The 22,759-nt window shown below is 38.6% G+C and overlaps 1 protein-coding gene across 1 annotated transcript in view; it reads right to left on the reverse strand.

The window, feature by feature from the left end:
* RNLS (renalase, FAD dependent amine oxidase) overlaps window positions 1-22,759 on the reverse strand; it is a 287,722-nt gene that overhangs the window by 6,541 nt on the left and 258,422 nt on the right. Inside the window, exon 6 of the mRNA XM_040254709.1 lies at window positions 21,118-21,293. Coding sequence (XP_040110643.1) covers window positions 21,118-21,293 — 176 coding nt within the window. The remainder of the gene's footprint in view (window positions 1-21,117; window positions 21,294-22,759) is intronic.

Genomic DNA, 22,759 nt, shown 5'->3' on the forward strand with positions numbered 1-22,759 from the left:
CCAAACCTATGCTGACAGCTAAAGCTTGTCCTTGGATTGTCCGACATCTACCAATAAAATGATCTCATTGGTTTGGCCTACAGAGAGGCTGTATTTTAGGGCGACCTGTTTCAGTTGGCAGTTCAGCCCATTTGGTAACTTAAAACCAACCATATGAGATACTACAATAGGTGATGTTCAAGTGAACAAGACAAGAATTAAGATCTCAGAAACTCTAATCCTAGAGGTGCAACCAACTTGAAAGAACTTAGACAACCTATGAAAAATCAGGTTCTCTGCTGGGGCTTATTATGGATATAAATATACTGTGTTTCATTGAATCTCAGTTCAATTCAGTTTAGTTGTTCAGTCGTGTCTGACTCTTTGTGACCCCATGAATTGCAGCACGTCAGGCCTTCCTGTCCACCACCAACTCCCGGAGTTTACCCAAACTCATGTCCATGTAGTTGGTGATGCCATCCAGCCATCTCATCCTCTGTCATCCCCTTCTCCTCCTTCCTCCAATCCTTCCCAGCATCAGGGTCTTTTCTGATGAGTCAACTCTTTGCATGAGGTGGCCAAAGTATTGGAGTTTCAGCTTCAGCATCAGTCCTTCCAATGAACACCCAGGACTAATCTCCTTTAGGATGGACTGGTTGGATCTCCTTGCAGCCCAAGGGACTCTCAAGAGTCTTCTCCAACACCACAGTTAAAAGCATCAATTCTTAGGCACTCAGCTTTCTTCACAGTCCAACTCTCACATCCATACATGACCACTGGGAAAATCATAGCTTTGACTAGACGGACCTTAGTTGGCAAAGTCATGTCTCTGCTTTTGAATATGCTATCTAGGTTGGTCATAACTTTTCTTCCAAGGAGTAAGTGTCTTTTAATTTCATGGCTGCAGTCACCATCTGCAGTGATTTTGGAGCCCAAAAAGATAAAGTCTGACAGTGTTTCCACTGTTTCCCCATCTATTTGCCAGGAAGTGATGGGACCAGATGCCATGATCTTCGTTTTCTGAATGTTGAGCTTTAAGCCAACTTTTTCACTGTCCTCTTTCACTTTCATCAAGAGGCTTTTTCACTTTCTGCCATAAGGATGGTATCATCTGCATATCTGAGGTTATTGATATTTCTCCTGGCAATCTTGATTCCAGCTTGTGCTTCTTCCAGCCCAGCATTTCTCCTGATGTACTCTGCATATAAGTTCAATAAGCAGGGTGACAATATACAGCCTTGACGTACTCCTTTTCCTATTTGGAACCAGTCTGTTGTTCTATGTCCAGTTCTAACTGTTGCTTCCTGGTCTGCAAATAGGTTTCTCAAGAGGCAGGTCAGGTGGTCTGGTATTCCCATCTCTTTCAGAATTTTCCACAGTTGATTGTGATCCACACAGTCAAAGGCTTTGGCATAGTCAATAAAGCAGAAAGAGATGTTTTTCTGGAACTCTCTTGCTTTTTCCATGATCCAGAGGATGTTGGCAATTTGATCTCTGGTTCCTCTGCCTTTTCTAAAACCAGCTTGAACATCTGGAAGTTCACGGTTCACGTATTGCTAAAGCCTGGCTTGGAGAATTTTGAGCATTACTTTACTAGTGTGTGAGGTGAGTGCAATTGTGCAGTAGTTTGAGCATTCTTTGGCATTGCCTTTCTTTGGGATTGGGGTGAAAACTGACCTTTTCCAGTCCTGTGGCCACTGCTGAGTGTTCCAAATTTGCTGTCATATTGAGTGCAGCACTTTCACAGCATCATCTTTCAGGATTTGAAATAGCTCAACTGGAATTCCATCACCTCCACTAGCTTTGTTCGTAGTGATGCTTTCTAAGGCCCACTTGACTTCACATTGCAGGATGTCTGGCTCTAGGTGAGTGATCATACCATTGTGATTATCTGGGTTGTGAAGATCTTTTTTGTACAGTTCTTCTGTGTATTCTTGCCACCTTTTCTTAATATCTTCTGCTTCTGTTAGGTCCATACCATTTCTGTCCTTTATCGAGCCCATCTATGCATGAAATGTTCCCTTGGTATCTCTAATTTTCTTGAAGAGATCTCTAGACTTTCCCATTCTGTTGTTTTCCTCTATTTCTTTGCATTGATCGCTGAGGAAGGCTTTCTTATTTCTCCTTGCTATTCTTTGGAACTCTGCATTCAAATGGGAATATCTTTCCTTTTCTGCTTTGCTTTTCACTTCTCTTCTTTTCACAGCTATTTGTAAGGCCTCCTCAGATAGCCATTTTGCTTTTTTGCATTTATTTTCCATGAGGATGGTCTTGATCCCTGTCTCCTGTACAATGTCATGATGAACTATGTCTACGTCCATAGTTCATCAGGCACTCTATCAGATCTAGTCCCTTAAATCTATTTCTCACTTCCACTGTATAATCATAAGGGATTTGATTTAGGTCATACCTGAGTGGTCTAGTGGTTTTCCCTACTTTCTTCAATTTAAGTCTGAATTTGGTAATAAGGAGTTCATGATCTGAGCCACAGTCAGCTCCTGGTCTTGTTTTTGCTGACTGTATAGAGCTTCTCCATCTTTGGCTGCAAAGAATATAATCAATCTGATTACAGCATTAACCATCTGGTGATGTCAGGTGTAGAGTCTTCTCTTGTGTTGTTGGAAGAGGGTGTTTGCTCTGACCATTGTGTTCTCTTGGCAAAACTCTATTAGTCTTTGCCCTGCTTCATTCCGTACACCAAGGCCAAATTTGCCTGTTACTCCAGGTGTTTCTTGGAGAGGGCAATGGCACCCTACTCCAGTGTTCTTGCCTGGAGAATCCCAGGGACGGGAAAGCCTGGTGGCCTGCCGTCTTATGGGGTTGCACAGAGTCGGACATGACTGAAGCAACTTAGCAGCAGCAGTAGCAGCAGCAGCCAGGTGTTTCTTGACTTCCTACTTTTGCATTCCAGTCCCCTATAATGAAAAGGACATCTTTTTTGGATGTTAGTTCTAAAAGGTCTTGTAGGTCTTCATAGAACCGTTCAAGTTCAGCTTCTTCAGTACTGTGATATTGAATGATTTGCCTTGGAAATGAACAGAGCATTCTGTCGTTTTTGAGATTGCATCCAAGTACTGCATTTCGGACTCTTGTTGACCATGATGCCTACTCCATTTCTTCTAAGGGATTCCTGCCCACAGTATCTCAGGTACCATCAGTTGGAAGAGGCACTGATATTTTAGATATATGAATGAGTAATTAAGAAATGATGTTAGCGTAAAATAAAATTTTATTTTATACTTACTAGAGAAGTTCTTTTAGAATTATCTACATGTAGATCTTTTGCAAACATAAAAAGGGAATAAGAGAGGAATAGATTGGTTGGCTTTTCCAAAAACATCTTCATAATCAGAGTTGACTCTTGCAAAAAAATTCTTTCACTCAGGGTGTCAATGTCCATGCTCTTCCCCCCACAATCAGTCCTCTGTGCTGCCTTGAGTGCTGGTCATGCAGCATTTCTCACAAGAGTAAACAGGCCACTAACTTGTCCTTGCTGGGGTTTTCCTCCAAGATGTTGACATCTGTTCTTCAAGTTCTGACTGTGTACTCTCTCAGTGGGAAAGAAAATTTTTAAGTAATCAGCAAGACTCATATTCTTTTCCCAAATGGTCCTTCTCTAGTGGTTCAGATGGTAAAGAATCCACCTGCAATGTGGGCAGACCAGGGCGATCCCTGGGTCTGGAAGATCCCCTTGAGGAGGAAATGGCAACACACTCCAGTATCCTTAGCTGAAGAATCCCCATGGATAGTGGAGCTTGGCGGGTCACAGTCCATGGGGTCACAAAGAATTGGGTAAGACTGAGCAACTAACACATTTTATGCTGATGTCAATGGAAATGTTTGTTTACATGTTTATAGTGGTGGTCCCCCCCGTTGGACCACTAAAAATAACCAAGTTCACATGTGTGAAAACTTCAGCCTACCTGTCCCCTTGATGGCATCTTACAACTGAAGAAATACAGCAAATAGTAAAAAGGGTAAGGGGAGCAGTATGGTGAAAACCCACGAGTTGGTAAAAGCATAACAAGTACAAAGACACTGAGTGGCAGGATCCTTTAAGTAGAGCCTTTCCAGGTAAGCAGCATCTCAGTGGCAGAGCATCCAAGGTCTTCGGCATTGGTAGTTTAAACTCTCCAATTTCCCAATTCACCCAAATGAGCCGCCTCAGGTGAAACTGACAGAGACAGACTGGTTATCACAGAATCGATTTGTTCATTTACAAAGGTAAATGTACCGATTCTAAAGCTGAATCTGGTTGTCTTCCCAGACCATTCATCTTAGCAGGCAAATTTCCTCAACTGTGTCACAGATTACGGGGGTGACACGTGCGGCGCTGCCTGATAGACATCACTAATCGACTGTGGCATTTCTTCTCCACTGAGCCCAGAGGTGGCTTCAGCATCCTTCTCACTTTATTGCTTCAGGCAGCCACTACCAGTCAATTGAAGTTGGCACTTGAGAGGAATCCTATATACCAATCCTGGATTACAAGATTACAGAGTAAACATGTAATTACAAATAAGAGAATTAAATATTCTTTACTGTTTTTTTTCCCCCTCTTTTCCCATTAAGCCAGGAGGGTCTGATGCACCATCTTTGTCCAAAGCAGAGAAACTTCAATGCCAAGAATGAGAGTCACATCAGGAGCCATTTCCTCTAATGATACTGGAAGTTCAATTCCAATTCCTTCTAATAACCTTCCTGTAGCCTCCTACGTGGGTCACATCACGACTTTGACTGACGTGTGAAAATAAAATACAGATATTTTGACTACAAGATAGTTGTAGAAAACTAAACAACCATACTTCTAGAAAACTGTGCATTACCAGTATCAGGGCTTGTAGGAAAATAGGTTGGCATAGCCAGCTCAGAACCTAACTAACAGAAACAATAAAGTGAAGTGGCTAGCAATATTAACATTCTACCAGACTCTGAATCTTGGAACATTTATGCGTCCTAAACTCTGGGGTTTATGTTTTCTCCTTTGAGATGTAGGTCCTAAAGGGAAGTTGCTTCTAAAAGAGACCAGTTTGACCAAAATTAAAAATCTCCAGGATATAGTCTTCTTCATTAGTCCATCATTTTAGCAAAGGGGAAATGTCTTTGTGATTTTTCCATCAGTACTCCCACTTTTGCTGAAAAGCATTAACGTAGTGCAAAATCCAGTGGTTCTTAAGGTCACTGCAGCTGCCACTATGGAACTAAAGGAAGATACTTCTGGAGATTTTCAGGTTTTTTCTTAAGGTTTTCCATATTTTCTGAGACTTTCTGTTTGCTTGTGAGAAAACGTACCCCAATCACTTGAAAACATCAACATGTGCGAAACCAATACGATTTCCCTGTGATCCTGCTGATCTCCTATTTCTCAACTGCATTTGAAAGAATTTACATTTAAAAAGCCCTCTGGAGTGATAAAGGACTGTAGGTAATTTTATTGCTTTCTTATGTTACTCTACATTCCTAAGGGTCGCTTTATTTAACTTGGGTAAGCCTGAATTTTGACAGCAGATGGAGACTAAACCATTACCTGTGTTTTTGATACAGTTTCTTTTCATTGATTTTTAATCAATTTCTATGTGTGAGGGTGACTCAAACTGTCCTTGCATTTCAAGAAAATCTTGCTGTGTTCTAGTTGTATGCTAACTTGATTGGGGCAGACTCCGAGTAATGATATCCTTGTGTTGGCATTTCCCCTGCCCATTGTGTGTGTGAGGTACTGACCACACTGGTAACAGGAATAGCTAGGAGGCCGGAGATGGTATGGAGCTGATTCATACATTTCCTCACTTCCTCTACTCTGTTGGCAGTGCCAGCCTGAACCCCTGCCATGGTACATAAACAGCAGAAATTGAATATTTGGTTAACTTATTCTTTTATAGCCCCTATGCAATGCTCAAAGGTAGTGGTCCCCAAAAGTCAATCTATGGCAATAAGAGAAAAATAAGGAGAATTATGAACTTTTTCATAGAGCAAAATGTATTCTATTTATAAATTGTTATGAGGTTCTATCCTTACTACATATTTTGGGGGAAGGGTTATTATTTTCATTAAATTCTTATAGCTATGTTTTGCTTTTTAAATTCTTAACTGCAGAATAAAAAGATAGCAATATTATACTGGTTCCCAAAATATTCAGAAGAACTTTACTGGTCCATGAAATAAACACACTTGGAGCCAATGCTCTGGGGCGAGGTGCTTGATGTGGCTCGGAGCAGAGTCTCTGTCAGCCTGAGGAATGTTTCCCATAAAAGTGGTGTTGGGGGGCAGCAAAGGTCAGTTTCAAAAAACCATCAATAATCTCAAGTAACACTGGACAACCTTAGTTTGGACTTGGTGAGTGGATGAGTAATTTTAACAGATGGAATAAAACCTTGTGTAAAACTTATTTCCCAGAAACTTGCACAACCTCCCTATGATACAAATATTAATCAGGACAGACCTAGAATCTGGGTAAAACATTGTTTGTTTGTTTATCTGAAGTGAAATATTCAGGGAGTAACCATAAAAGGTGTGGAGCAAAGTAGGAACCGGGGGAGGAAGATTTAAACAAATGTGGGATAAATAGCTACCTTCAAATTGCAAGCACCTAGAAGGTAAATGTGGTTTGTATTGATTCTCTGTTTATATCTCTCCATTCTTACCATATTCCCAAGGCATTGATTATAAGCATTTATCATATGTCTATTTACAAAAACAGAGAGAAATATAAATAAATGAAGGCGAGACCATAACTTACACTGATGTCAACGGAAATGCTTGTTTACATATTTATAGTTGGGAAGCTAGTCCAGGTACTCTGAAAAAGATGAGACTTCAGTGTTATGTCAATAGTGAAAAATACTATTGACCTCCTAAGTAATTTTCTGTGATACAGGAAAGGGACATCTGAGACATGAAAATCGAACTACAGACTTCATTTTAACAGTACAGAATGTTTTCTATTGGCCAAATTAAAAATGTAATACATTTATCCTTTTCTCTCTCCCTTTTTTAAAGTTCCTCTGGGGTTTGATAGAAAGGCAGTAAAATGTTGATTCCTCTTGATTCCTCTACACTTAACTCACCAAATTACAATTTGGTAAGAGATATCTGATGTTTAAAAAGTCTTCTGAGTCCTCAGAAATAGAGAGCTATGCGGACTGTGTTTTATTGATTTTTGTATTTCCAGCATCTCCATTTACATCTTTGTACATGGTTGGTGTTGCTCAAAGGCTCTATGCACATGGGCCAACAAAAAACTAACTCAAATTTTGAAAGATTTAAATTCTGTGTTCAGGTGGTCTTTTACATATGGTGGAGATTTTTCCTTTATGAAAATAATTTCCCTTGGTTTCTCAGTCTCTGAGTTTTTCTTTTACGTTCTGTGTCATTGCACCTCCCCATTCTAACTCTGTCCTTGAGCAACTTCATTGTCCAGGAAACAAGTATTCTGATGTCTGTAATCCTTGTGCTAACACTTATGTTGAAACTCCCAGAAAGCTGAATTCTCTACTGCTAGCTCACTTTTTTGCAGAGTCCAGGCAAAGGTACTAGGAACACGTGAATCAGTCTGAATTTCAAATAGGTAGCAAAGGTGGTTTCTTACCCAGATGATTCATCCTCATCTCATAAAATGCCATTGCATAAAAAATACTCTGAAAGGATGTAAAATGGAACTAACTGAGTGTGTATGTGTGAATGTCTATATGTGTGTATAATGGGATATATAGATGTTTGCCTTAATTTAAAAAGATGGAGACTACAGTCACCAATCCACGCTATTATCATAGTTTATAGCTAAACTGCAGTGAGCCTGCATAGACATAAAGTCTAAATAACCCTTTAAATAATTTTTTCCCTCATGAGACGGTAAATACATTCTTAAAAGCTATAGATGCCACAGAGGAAAAAAAAAGCTACATTTTTTCTGGATGACCTAGCCAATTTACATCTAATTTTTTTTTTAATCTTTAAAAAATTCTTTCTTAGGAGAATCAGCTCTCCACGTGCAGATTTTTTGTGGTGCAGCCAGATATTGCAGACATATGGGATATATCTGTTATATTCTTAAGAAAAGTGTTGATAAGAATTATTTCTAACCATATACCGCATAGTACGGAAGATAAGTGATGCTCAGTACTGGGAAAATGATGATAAATTCAGGGTGCTGATATACCATTTAATCTATTTTTATATGCATTTCCTTAAAAAATATTGTACCTCTTTTGGCCACTGGTGTTTCAGGCTCTCAGATTTATCTTATACTATGCTATAGTACTTAATATTCATAAAGAGCTTTATCAACACGGTGATTTCCTGCAGAGATGGTACATTTTTAATTGGTTCTTATGTGTTATGTGCATCATCTCATCTTGCCTCTGTTCTACTCATCTCTCCAGTGTTCTATTATATTTAATGGTGATTTCATAAACCCGTTTCTTTGTTGTGCTTTAGGGAAAGTCTTGCTTGTATTTTGGGATTCTGGCTACAGAGCTCTGTATCTGGTACACAGAGAGCTGCTGTAAAATTACTATTGGTTGGAATACTCTAGGTGTGAAGAAAGTGATGTGGTTTGGTCAATTCTCAGTGGAGCTTTTCTCTTTATTGGTATTTGTCTATTCTATTTTAATAAACCATTGGGTAGATGCAGGCAGACTGCGCCACAAATCAATTATATGGTCCATGCAGCAGCTTTAGTGCGCTCAAACTGCAAAGGACATACTTTGCTGAAATTGTATATTCAATTGCTGAAGTCTACATTGAATCCTTTCAGATCTATTCTGACTTTTAAAGTCCTGAAAACACTGGAGCAGTCTATTTTGATGAGGACTTGTTCAGAACAAGCGCACAATAAAGAATGAGATACTGTTTTCTCTAGTACTGTGGCAGTAATAATAGACAAAACAACAGTCGTGGTACATTTCCCTTTAGAGTTTTTTAATTTAATAGAAAATTATTCTGTCCTTCAGCAAGTTTTAGTACATTCATTCATTAGCTCTCCAAATATCTGCTGTGTTCGCAGTAGTTGCTGAGCACTGTGTAAGGTGTGAGGATAGACAAACCAGTTCCTAAGTTACAAGGTGATTTAATGGACTTGCATTCTTTGGTTTCTTCTAAATATAATGCTGCATCACTCTCTCTCAAATGATCCCATTGCTTAGGTTCCTAGGATGCACAGGGCCCAGAATGCTTTCGATTTTGAATTAAGAAACTTAAAATCATCTTTCCTACTCAACTGAACTTAATCACCACTTCTCCTCGCTCAGTCATGTCCGACTCTTTGCAACCCCATGGACTGTAGTCTACCAGGCTCCTCTGTCCATGGGATTTTCCAGGTAAGAATACTGGAGTGGGTCACCATTTCCTTCTCCAGAGGATCTTCCTGACCCAGGGATCGAACCCAGGTCTCCCATGTTGTAGGCAGACGCGATACTGTCTGAGCCACCAGGGAAGTCTCCATTTAAATTAATAACTGCTTAATTTCCAACTAATTCAATCCTCCATCCCTCCTCCCATCCTCTTATCCTTCTTCTTTTTCTTGACAATCCAGAAGTATGACCATTATTTCTCTCTGGTTCTCATTCATGCTGAATAAATCCAACAGCCTTTTGTTTGGGTTGAGCAATTATGGGGAAAATATTGCAGCCATTTTGACTTTTGCATCTAGAAAACAACCTTGTTTCTACTTTTAATATGGTGAAAATAAAAGGTTCAATGCTTGTGCTCCTAAGACAATAGTTGAGGATAAAGAAAAAGGTGGATTTTAAAGTCAACTGAATTGAGATGTAATTTACAATACAGTAAAATTCACCCTTTTTATGTGTACTGTTTTATAAGTTGTGACAATATACCGAGTTGTGTAACTACCTCTATAAAACACTACAGAGAATGTTCTCATCAGTTTCTACCTAATTCCCCTGTGCCTCTTTGTGGTTAACACCAGCCGGCCAACCACAGCCCCGGCAACAGTGTTCTGTTCCTACAGTTTTGTCCATTCCAGAAAGTCACACAAATATTTAGAATAATAGAGTATGTGGCCTTTGATTCTGACTTTTTTCACTTAGGTAATACTTCTGAGACTCACTCATGCTGTTGCAGATATTAGTAGTTTGTTGCATGTTATTACAGAGTAGTTTTGCATTTATGGATGGGCAACAGTTTGCCCGTTTATCAGGTGATGGCTATTTGGGGTGTTTCCAGTTTGGGACTATTATTAATAAAGTTGCTATAAATTCTTGTCTATATATGTTTTGATGTAGATTTATGACTTCATTTCTCTTGGGTAAACTCCTAAAAGTAGAGTTTCTGGGTCATATGGTAAGGGTATATTTAAGTTTGTAAGGAACAGTGGAACTGTCTTCCTAAGGGGCGATGCCATGCTGCACTCCCATGGTGATATGTGAGAAGCACCACATCCATGCCAGTATTTGGTATCTTCAGAGTTTTTGATATGAGGCATTCTAGCAGGTGTGTCAGGCTATCTCACTGTCATTTTACTTTGCATATCCCCAAGGACCAGTGATGTTCACCAGTTGATGATATTTTTGTGTGCTTGCTTGTCATCCATGTCTCTTCCTTGGTTTGTGGGTTTAAAATATATAACAAGAAATTTAGCATTAGTAATAGCCACTGGCAAACATTAACCTGTTTCCTGTCTCTATGAATTTGCCTCTTCTGGATATTTCACATATGTGGTATCATTCAAGAAGAGACCTTCACGTCTGGTTTCTTTCACTCAGTCTAATATTTTCACGGTTCATCCATGCTGAAGCACGTACCAACCTCACTGCTTTTCACAGCTGAATGATATTCCATCTTATGGGTATACCACACTTTGTTTTTTTGTTCATCAGTTGATGGACATTTGGGTTATTTCTACCTTTAGCTATTTTGAATAATGCTGCTGTGAACATTGTGTACATGGTTTTATTTGAACACATGTTCTCAACTCTTTGGGGTATACATCTAGGATTGGAATAGCTTGATCAAATTATAATTTTACATTTATTTTATCGAGGAACTGCTAAACTGTTTTACACAGTGGCTAAACCATTTTATATTCCCTACAAGTACTCCACTTTCTCTACATCTTCACCAAAACTTAGTTTTCTTTTTTTAAAAAATATAGCCATCATAGCAGACGTGAAATGGTATCTCATTTGGCTTTAATTTGCATTTCCCTAGCTTAGCAGTAAAGAATCTGCCTGCCAATGCAGGAGACACAGGTTCGATCCCTGGGTCAGGAAGATCCCCTGGAGAAGGAAATGGCAACTCACTTCAGTACTCTTGTCTGGAAAATCCCATGGATAGAGTAGCCTGGTAGACATAGAGTTGCAAGAGTCGAACATGATTTAGTGACTAAACAACAAGAACAACAACAATTACTAAGGATATGGGATGTCTTTTGATGTGCTCATTGGCCATTTATATTTTTAGTGGGGAGAAATGTCTATTCAAGTCCTTTGCCCATTTTTAATTGGACTGTTTGACTTTTTGTTGTTAAGTTATTGAGTTCTTTATATATTCTGGATAGTAGACACTTCTCAGATAAGTGATTCACAAATATTTTCTCCTATTCTATGGACTGTCTTTCCACTTCCTTGCTAATCCTTCTATGCACACACAGTTTGAATTTTGATGAAGTCCAAATTTTCTACTTGTTTTTCTTATTACTTATGATTTTGGTGCTATATCTAAGAAATCACTGTCAGATACAGTCATAAAGACTTACCCCTATGTTTTCTTCTAAGACTTTTATGTTTTTAGCTTGTATAATTATGTTTTCAATCCATATTAGGTGGATTTTGCATGTGGTGTGAGGTAAGGATCTAACTTCATTTTCATATATGGATATCCTGTTGTTCCAGCACAATATGTTGAAAAGACTATTAGTTTCCCATTGAATGTTTTTGGGAACATTGTCAGAAATCAGCTCATCATAGGTATAGCATTTTGGGGATCTCAATTCTATTCCATTGATTTATATGTCTATTCTTATATTGTTACAATACTTTAATTATGGTAACTTTGTATAATAGCAAGTTTGGAAATCAGAAAGTGTGAGTCCTCTAGCTTTATTCTTTTTCAAGATTGTCTTGGCTATTTGGGGTCCCTTGCAGCTCTGTATGAATTTTTGAATTAGCTTTTCCATTTCTGCAAAGGCCATTGGGATTTTGATAGTGGCTTAGTTGCTAAGTTGTATTCAACTCTTGTGACCTCATGAACTGTAGCCCGTTAGGTTCCTCTTGTCTGTGGAGTTTTCCAGGCAAGAATACTGGGGTGGGTTGTCATTTACTTCCCCAGGGATTTTGATAGAGACTGTAATAAATTTGTAGATCATTTTGGGTAATACTGCCATTAAAAAATACTGAGTTTTATGATCTATGAACTTGGGATGGTTTTTATTTATTTAAGTCCTGTTTAATTTTTTTCAACAATGCTTTGTAGTTTTCACTGCAGAACTCTTATGCCTCCATGGTTAAATTCACACCTCTTCTTCAGTGAAGTAGCCTTTCAGTAAAGTTGCCTAGCTTTAAATAACAGGGCCATTTGTTTTCTTATTTCTGACTTCTGAGAATTCTTTATATATTCTGGATACCAATCTCTTATCAGATATATGTTTTTACAAACATTTTCTCCAAGTCTGTAGCTTGTTTTGTCATTTCCTTAACAGTATCTTTCAAAGCACTTAAAATTTTGATCAAGCATAATTTATCAATTTATTCTTTATGGTTTGTGCTTTGTGTATCCTAAGAAATGTTTGCCAAACCAAAGATCATAAAGATTTTCTTCTATGTTTTTATCTAGAAGTTTCATAGTTTGATGTTTTATAATGTTTTATATAGGTCTATGATCTATTTTTAGTTAATTTTTGTATACAGTGTGAACCTTGAACTTTTTTACCTAAAGTGACATGTTCAATTTCTATTTTTCTGTTCACTCATTGCATTGTGTTAGGCAAAACTATCAATTTGAACTTCAGTTTCCTCATTTAAACAAAGATAGAAATATTTACTTCCTGATCTGTCAGAATTGTTGTGAAGATCAAAGGAAAACAAGCATAAAATTACTTTCTAAACCCAGAGTATAAATGTTAACTATTATTATTTCTAACATCGGCCAACAGAATGATGGCATAAGAATGTGTCATAATTGGAAGAAAGCCAGATCTAAATTACCAGTAGCGGAGCGAGTGTTTAAAAACACTCGCTTTTCGGCTGTCTTCATTTTTTTTTTTTCGTTCTTTTTCTGTATTCTATTCTGCAGTAGTGATTTCCACTGTTCGGTCTTCCAGGCCACTTATCCATTCTTCTGCCTCAGTTATTCTGCTGCCGGTTTCTTCTAGTGCACTGCTCATCTCTGTTTGTTCCTTAGGTTTTCCTAGGTCTTTGGTAAACGTTTCTTGCATCTTGTCCATTCTTCTTCCAAGATCCTGGATCATCTTCACTATAATTATTCGGAATTCTTTTTCTGGAAGATTGCCTATCTTTACTTCACTTAGTTGTTTTTCTGGGGTTTTATCTTGTTCCTTCATCTGGGACATGACTCTGCTTTTTCATTCTTATTAACTTTCCATGATGTGGTTTTCATTCTGGCTGCTGTTAGACTGTGGATGTGGTTTTCATTCTGGCTGCTGTTAGACTGTGGTTCTTCTTGCTTCTTCTAGCTGCACTAAAAAAACACTAACTTTTAAGTAGACCTATGTTTGAATTTCATTTTTGCCACTTCCTAGTGGAAGAGCCTCACAAAGGGCTCTGCGCTCTCAACTTCTTAACTTTCTGACCTTTGCAATTGGGAAGGAGTAAAAACCTCCATGGGGTGGAGATGAAGTGAGTTACACACAGGGTAGGGGATTGATAAATGGTATTTGAGAAAGAGAGGGAGAAACTGATTGTGCATGTACACTAATAAAATGATGATGCAGACTGTCATAGTTTATATGAATGTTATAACAGTTGATGGCAGTTCAGTTTAGTTGCTGAGTCGTGTACAACTTTGTGATGCCATGGACTGCAGTACGCTAGGACTCCCTGTCCACCACCAACTTCTGGAGTTTACTCAAACTCATGTCCATTGAGTCAGTGATGCCATCCAACCATCTCACCCTCTGTCGTCCCCTTCTCCTCCTGCCCTCAATCTTCCTCAGCATCAGGGTCTTTTCAAATGAGTCAGCTCTTCGCATGAGGTAGCCAAAGGATTGGAGTTTCAGCTTCAGCATCAGTCCTTCCAATGAATATTCAGGACTGATTTCCTTTAGGATGGACCAGTTGGATCTCCTTGCAGTCCAATGGACTCTCAAGAGTCTTCTCCAACACCACAATTCAAAAGCATCAATTCTTAGGTGCTCAGCTTTCTTTATAGTCCAACTCTCATATCCATACATGACTACTGGAAAAACTATAGCTTTGATTAGATGGACCTTTGTTGGCAAAGTAATGTCTCTGCTTTTTAATATGTTGTCTGGGTTGGTCATAACTTTTCCTCAAAGGAGCAAGTATCTTTTAATTTCATACATACATTCACCATCTGCAGTGATTTTGGAGCCCCCCAAAATAAAGTCTGTCATGGTTTCCACCGTTTCCCCATCATGAATTGATGGGACCAGATGCCATGATCTTAGTTTTCTGAATGTTGAGTTTTAAGCCAACTTTTTCACTCTCCTCTTTCACTCTCATCAAGAGGCTTTTTAGTTCCTCTTCACTTTCCACCATAAGGGTGATGTCATCTGCATATCTGAGGTTATTGATATTTCTCCTGGCAATCTTGATTCCAGCTTGTGCTTCATCCAGCCCAGCATTGCTCATGATGTACTCTGTATATAAGTTAAATCAGCAGGGTGACAATACACAGCCTTAACGTACTTTTTCCCTATTTGGAACCACTCTGTTGTTCCATGTCCAGTTCTAACTGTTGCTTCCTGACCCGCATACAGATTTCTCAAGAGGCATGTCAAGTGGTCTGGTATTCCTATCTCTTTAAGGCAAGATCAAGGTAAAAAGCAAGAATGTATCCTGTACTGTCTTGGAACTGGGAAAGTATACACATTGTTAGAACATCATTCCAACATCATTTCCTTTGCCTCTCTGGCTTCATCTTGTAGGATTTAGCTCAGGTGACATTTTCTTCTAAGAAGGTATTTATTACCATTTTCTCCTCAAATCTGCTCTGTGTTCACACAATACATTGTTTTTCCTTTTCTTAGAAGAAAATGCACCATATAATGGTTATCTGCTTATTGGTCAGTTTTGCTGATTATATGGGAAAGTCCTTGAATGAATGGAGCTGTCTTTGAGTCTATAGAATCCAGTATAATGTCTGGCATACAGTAGAAACCAATTGCTGACATTGTTGAAAGTCACTCAATCGTGTCCAACTCTTTGTGACCCCATGAGCTATATAGTCCATGGAATTCTCCAGGTCAGAATACTGGAGTGGGTAGCCTTTCCCTTCTCTAGGGGATCTTCCCAACCTAGGGATAGAACCTAGGTTTCCCGCATTGCAGGCAGATTCTTTACCAGCTGAGCCACAAGGGAAGCCCAAGAAACTCAATAAATGTCAGCTAAATGAAAAGCTGAATATATATTACTAATTTCCAATGTGGGTATAAATAGCTTTTGTCAACTGAACTTTTTAGTTCAGCTTGTTAGTTCAGAGAATAATACTGAGGTCTACTATGCACAGACCAAGTAGACTTCCCTTTATGGAACAGAGCCATGTATAATAACATCCATCATTCAGTTTTCAGTAGTAATACTGGGTGCAGATGAAGATATATTGCATTTGTCCAACAAAAATGATACAGATTCATTTTTAAAGTTTCCTACAAAGTACTGCTGTTCAAAATAATTAGTTTTTCTGAAAAACTGTGATGCTGACTACATGGCAGGGTAAGTTCCTGCCATAAGTGTTTGAAAAAAGTGATTTAATTAAACTTACATGTGCTAAACATTTAATAGCTCACATAATGTGAGATTTTATGAAAAGGGGAAATATCTGCCCATATAAAAGCCAATTAAACTGTGACTGAACATCCCTTATTCAATGATCAGAATTTCTCAGCTGATGATCTCATAACTACGTAGCTACCTCATAATAAAGTGAAGCAACAGGTTAGTTCTGTACCAGTGAGAAAGAGGTGAGAGATTACTCGGTGGAATGCTTAGGAGTGACACCTGTTAGATTTCCTGCTCTTGGCAGACTGGGTCATTCCATAGCCTACCAATCCCAAAGGGCCTATTTCGGCTCTCCATGGCTTACCATAAACTTTTGCACAGAAGCAAGAGTACTCTTGAGGTCATAATTTCATGCAGGAAATTTTAACTCATGGTATAAATTGTGTTAAATTACCAGAGACACTGGACAATGTGTAAGTTAGTTTAGGAACGAATGGCACGAAACTGAAAAACCTATAAGCTGAAAAAAACGGACAAGAGTTCCTTGTGTCCACAGGGATCCATCACTTTTATATCACCTTGTTCTGATGTTAATAGTCCCTATGGTATGACTTAGCATCATGGCCCCTGGAGTTGAGTCAGTCCTGAAATATCCTTGTCCAGAAATATGTGTGTGTGTAAAAAGAGAGAGGAGAAAAGACAGAGACTCTGAAAAGACAAGAGAGTAAGAAAAAACAAGTACGGCAGCATGCATGAAGAAAGGTACCAGAAAAGAGCTCATCTACTAAGAAATACTACAGAATCACCTTCACCCACCTCCTCTCTTCCTCTTCCTTTTGCTATTCTTATATAGCAATAATGGAGAACTTGCCTTGTACTAGTGTTACAGTAAATGTTTCCTACTGTGTTCTCTCCTTTCATTCTGACCACTATGAGGGGTCATTCTCTTCCTATAAGGGAGGTTCAGTTGTACCATTTACAGATGGGCTTATAGTCTAGCTTACTCAAAGGCACAGGGAGAGCTGAGGTTTGAACTGAGGTCTATCTGACTCCAAAGCCCAAAGTTGTAATTATCCCACATTAAATAAATTATCCAACAACATACTTAATGTACTTTAACTGATAAATACAATTGACTTTTGTCTTTCAAAGCACTTATCCTAGATGGCCATATGATTAAATCTGTAGTGATACACTGGCCAACATCTTTTAGGGTAGGAGCTTTTAGAATGAGCTTACTGGACACATTAACACAGATAAACACAAGCCGTTATATCTCTTTAGTTATATAAAAACATTTAAGAAAATTGTCAAGATTGCCCATCTACTTTACTAAAAAGATATATGTCCAAATGACTTGACTTGTTTCTGAAACATTAAATTCAAGCTCACCTTTCAAAGACCTGATTGAACTGAGTACATGCTGAAGAATAAGTGTCAGGATTTTATTGCAACCCAATCTGGCTGCAATAAGGGTGTGGCTTATTAGGGTGACTAACTATGTTGAAAGGGACACTCGTTTGAATTTATAGTCTTCGTATATTCATACAATCAATCAGTCACTGCTTTTCAGTTTGACCCTACCAAAGAGAAGACAGTGAGGCAGATATGACAGAAAATATGTAAGAAAGAAAAAAAAATGGAACTATCAATTACTACCTGACCTTCCAACGCTGAAATAAGACACAGCTACTGGTCAGAAATTAATCTCATAAGGGAATAATGTAAATATGTAGGTGATTTCAGGCTCTGCTATGTACACACACCCCGCCACTCTGTCCCACCAAATACAAACCTCTTAAGAAAAATTCTGGCCTTAAGTTGTCACCTATTTCCTCTTTTATTCCTTCCAACTTCTGGGCAGTACTATGCCAACCAAAGTAGTCAACTGGGGAAGACCTGAGGAAGCCAAAATGGGCAATTTGCATTGACAAATTCTTAGATTTTCCTTCTGGGAGGGGGGAAAAACATCAAGTCAAAAATGAGGAATGTGAGTGGAAGGCTGAAGAAAGGGAAGAAAAAAGAAAAGCCTACATGGCTGATAATTGGAAAACTCTGTGGAAAACCAGAGTTAAGGTACAAAAAGTTTTGAGGGAGCTTGTAGAAGTGAGATATATAAGGAATGAGAAGAGAAACTTCAAAAAGTACTGCTAACGATAATGAATTTTGGATATCTTTAAAGATCTATAAAAAACACTAGTAAAGATGATAATTATTTTACATTCCTTTAGATTGCTGAATTTTGTTTCTTTGACTAGAACACAAGACTGGGCTATAAGGGATTCTTGATTTATTTGGGTTATAGGAGAATAACATTTACAGCAGGTGTTCTTAATGCTGGGTTTGTGGGAGGCACTTTAGGTTGCTTGTAAATCTTCATAATTAGATGTGACTTTGTGTTTATGTGTACATGTACATTTTGAAAGGCTGCGATCTTCATATCCATGGCTTTGATGAGGTTCTTAAAGAGTTCATGATCCTTCTTAAAGAATATAAAAGGGTTCATACTGAGTAGAGAGAAAGTGCAGACTCAGGGCAAAAGACCAAGTGAAGAAATGGAACTACAGAAAAGAACAATTCTAATATTACAGCAAGAGTTTAATTGGCTAGTCCAAATCCATTTATTTTTGCCCAAGATACCAAAGCATTCATTTACCACCTGACTCTCCTTTTTCCCTACCCCTAAATTCCCCTCTTGATGTCCATGGTGTTTGAAATGCATTCAGTGATTATTTTATTTTATTTTTTTACAAAAGAGTAATCCATGAATGTGCTACATGACAAAAAAGGCATTGAAATATTCAGAAACTACAGAAATATGGGGGAAAGTTAGAGTTAAACTCACAAGCAAATCATACTTTTATAGTAAATGTATACAACTATAGTAGTCTGGGAAAGACATCATGATAGACTCTGAAACAAAGGGAAGCACAGCGAATAATAGTGGAGAGAGGATTAGGGTTATCAAACTGATTGTGTCCCCTGTTAATGTACAGGAAGTTGTTTTCAGTTATTACTCTTCTGCTGAGAGGATTAATATATCATACTTGTTACCGAAATCTTAATTCAATGTATCACAGCTTAGGCATCAAGGTATATTAACTGGGTAAACATTTAAATGATGGAAGGCAAATAGCTGCAAAGGGGAGGAACTGAGAATCACGAAAAATCTGCCATTGCTTTGCTGTGTTTGTCTGAACCACCTACTCATGTGTTTTATTCAAAGCCCAAATGGGAGGCACAGAGCAGCCCCACAAGTCTTTCAAACACACCTTCTTTCTTCATCTGCCTCCTTCCTTAATAGCAGCACCCGCCAGAAAGCAGTGCTATCCGACTCAAGGCAAAAAAATTTAATTTAGTGTCTTAGGAGAAGGCTTTCAGCAAAGATTAGTCTCTAGAATTCCATGGACAGAGTATTAGATGTGACCTAGGCATTTGTTATATGCTCATGGAATAAATGAGTAGACAAATGAATAAATGAATAACCATCTTTCACTGCCCTGACCCACCCCACCCCACCCCACCCCACCCCACCCCCACCCCCGGTCCCTGCGCCCGTGGATATAAGACATTAGAGGCAGCAGAAGGCCTCGAGAGCCACATCAAGGAAACATAAAATGGACTCTACACAAAATACTCCCTTACCTCTTTCAGAAAGCAGTCACTTCCAGAAAGTGGCTTGAGCCTTAAAGGGCTGGTGCTCTCCCTAGAGGTTTCATTAGAGGGGCAGGCAACACTGCCTCCTAAAGGAATCTACCAAAGAATTCTGGGGGAAGGAAGGCTATGACAGGCAGAAGTAAGGCTCCCCTCTTGTGGATCAGCTGGTAAAGAATTCACCTGCAATGCAGGAGACCTGGGTTTGATCCCTCGGTTGGGAAGATGCCCTGGAGAAGGGAAAGGCTACCCACTCCAGTATGCTGACCTGGAGAATTCCATGGACTGTAGAGTCCATGGTGTTTCAAAGAGCTGGACAGTACTGAGCAACTTTCACTTCACTTCACTTGCTATGTAAAACATCTAGCTTCAAATTATATCAACAAGATTATTTCCGTGTTTTCTTTTTCAGACCAACCTAAGATTAAGTTAAATATCATTTAAAGACATTGGCTATTGAGATTTGAAAAAGTTGTTTTAAAAGGAAGAAGTCTTCTAAAGTGACCATGATTTAAGTAAATATTTTCCTGAAAGGTTCACTGTATAATTTAACTTGAGAAGATATGGGTAAACACATAGAACTGCTGCAATATTTTAGGAAGTAATTTACCATTTCCTTTGATTTTGGAAAGTCCTTTAAAATATACAAAATCTGTTGCGATTTCTCCCAACCACTTTTTCTAAAGGGTTCACAGCTCTAGTAACAAATAGTGCTGATAAATCAGGTAATCAATGTGCTAGGAAATCTTAGGAAAAAAAGACGAGTCACTGGTTCCTTTTCCTTCTGCTCCACTGTCCTCAAACGACTTCACAACTGAGTTTACAGATCAATACTTTTTCTCTGAATACTCAGAAACTTCTGTTGGAATATACAGAGGATTTTCAGAAAAGTCAGCATTTACTTAGTGTAAAGAGTTTTTAAAGTTTGAACTAGTAGACCGATCAGCAGGTTTATCTAATCCTGAAAAAACAGCTCAACTAGCTGATCTATTCATTTTTCATTCATCATTCATACCTGATCTATTCAGGTATTCATTTCTCTCTCCCAAACAGCTCTACTGGCAGCAGTCAAAACCAAAGTGGGAACTTAATAAAAATGAAAATTGTGGTAGCAAAATATACTTACAAGGTTAATTTGACATATTGCAAAAAATTTGGGAGGTTATAGTGGTTTCTATATAACCACAGTACTGATTTAGAAAAACCTCAGAGAAACAGCTGCATTTGGTATATAACCTGCCTTGCCTGCATAAGAAACCCCAGATTTTCAGGTTATATAAGTCTAGATGTGAGAATTTGAACATAACATTGGGGAAAATTATATATGTCTCTTACTGAGAAATAACAGGATAATAAAAACTTGCATGTAAACTTCTGTTAGGCAACTGCATATTTGCTCCCAAGATCACATGTTAATTTCTTTCACTGCTGCTGGTGCTAAGTCGCTTCGGTCGTGTCCGACTCTGTGAGACCCCATGGACGGCAGCCCACCAGGCTCCCCTGCCCCTGGGATTCTCCAGGCAAGAGTACTAGAGAGTGGCAAAAGAGGAGAAAAAGTAAAGTCAGATCTGATTAAGAAAACTGTGCTCATACCCCTGGGTTCTCTGATTACCTGTGAATGTCTCCACTTCTGGCATTTGGTAGCTACTGGCTGAGGCAAACCAGGCAAAATGTTTTCCAGCTGCTGGAAGATTAACTCCTGCACATCCTCAGTGCTGCGTTCCAAGTGTGTAACTCCAAATGGGACGGTGGTGTGAACCACAAGAGAGGGTCCAATTTCTGATGACTCTAGTAGAAGAGGAACATAAGAATGTATCTTGAAGTGAGTGATATGGAAAAGTCTCTCAGCCTTTCAATCCAGATTTAAGAATTGATCACAATAATCAGACAATAAATGAAGGGAAAACAGAATCTAAACTTTGAAGCATAAAATTAAGCTAGTTCTGAAACTCCAAATCAGGTTCCACTGAAGAGAAGGACAGACTCAAGGTGTATTTTATTTTTTTTAAATTGGAAGATAATTGCTTCACAATGTTGTGTTGGTTTCAAGATGTATTTGAGAGAATAAATTTTCAGGTCTTGTTAAAGAACCTGAAGGAAAGCAAAAGGACCTAATATATACTTCCTTGGGTATAATTAAATTTACTTGTATCTTTCTCATCCACTAAAACAAGCTCATCAGGGCAAGAGCCATTTCGTTTTTCTTTTTATTAAGATTTTACCTATTTATTTGTTGGCTGTGCTGGCTCTTTGCTGCTGCACAGGCTTTCCTCTAGTGCTCTGAGCTGGGACTACCCTCTAGTTACGGTGTGTGGGCTTCTTGTTGTGGCAGCTCCTCTTGGCGCCACTGAGCTCTAGGGTACGTGGACCTCAGCAGCTGCATCTCCTGTGCTATAGAGCACAGGCAAGGACTTTGTTGCTCCGCTGCATGTGGGATTGACCCAGATCAGGAATGGAACCTGTGTCTTCTGCACTAGCAGGTGGATTATTTACCACTGAGCCACCAGGGAAGCCCAGAACCATTTCTTATATATAGTCTGAAAAAGTGTTAGTTGCTCAGTTGTGTCTGACTCTTTGCAATCCCTTGGACAGTAGCCCACCAGACTCCTCTGTCCATGGGATTTCCCAGGCAAGAATACTGGAGTGGGTTGCCATTCCCTTCTCCAGGGGATCTTCCTGATTGACCTGAGCCACCAGGGAAACCCATACATAAATTTTACTTACTTTAAATTCTGAGAACAAAGTAAATGTTCATCTTCTTAATTTTATGTTCAATGGATTGCAAAATGCCTTGTTGAAATTATATAAATACCAGAGTAAAATGTCTTTAAAAAATCCAAGCTTCTTTTTAAAAACAAGCTTGACTTCATAATGGTCTTCATCTTTTAGGCAGCATTAAAAATAATGTCTGCTTTATTCATAACATGGAGCTACTTCCCATTTTTGTCTACCATTGAATTTTTTTTGCTATATTTTCACAATGACAATAAGTGCTTCATATCTTTCACTTTTTAGTAGAATACAGGAAATCGAATAGTTTGACACTGAAAAAAAAGTGGCTGAGGCATCAGAGAATACAACGTTGGAAGGAATGTTAACCAGGATTTCCTGCTTTTATTATTTGTTTAAATCATGCAGAAGAGAAAAGCTGAGAGAAAACAAAATAGATATGAAACACATGAAATAATAATATGAAAGTTGGTGCTCTCTCCTGCTGAAAGAAGAAAATACTAAAATATATAAATTATTGATGG

Source organism: Oryx dammah, unplaced genomic scaffold (assembly GCF_014754425.2).
Source record: "Oryx dammah isolate SB20612 unplaced genomic scaffold, SCBI_Odam_1.1 HiC_scaffold_14, whole genome shotgun sequence".
NCBI classification, from domain to species: Eukaryota; Metazoa; Chordata; class Mammalia; order Artiodactyla; family Bovidae; genus Oryx; species Oryx dammah.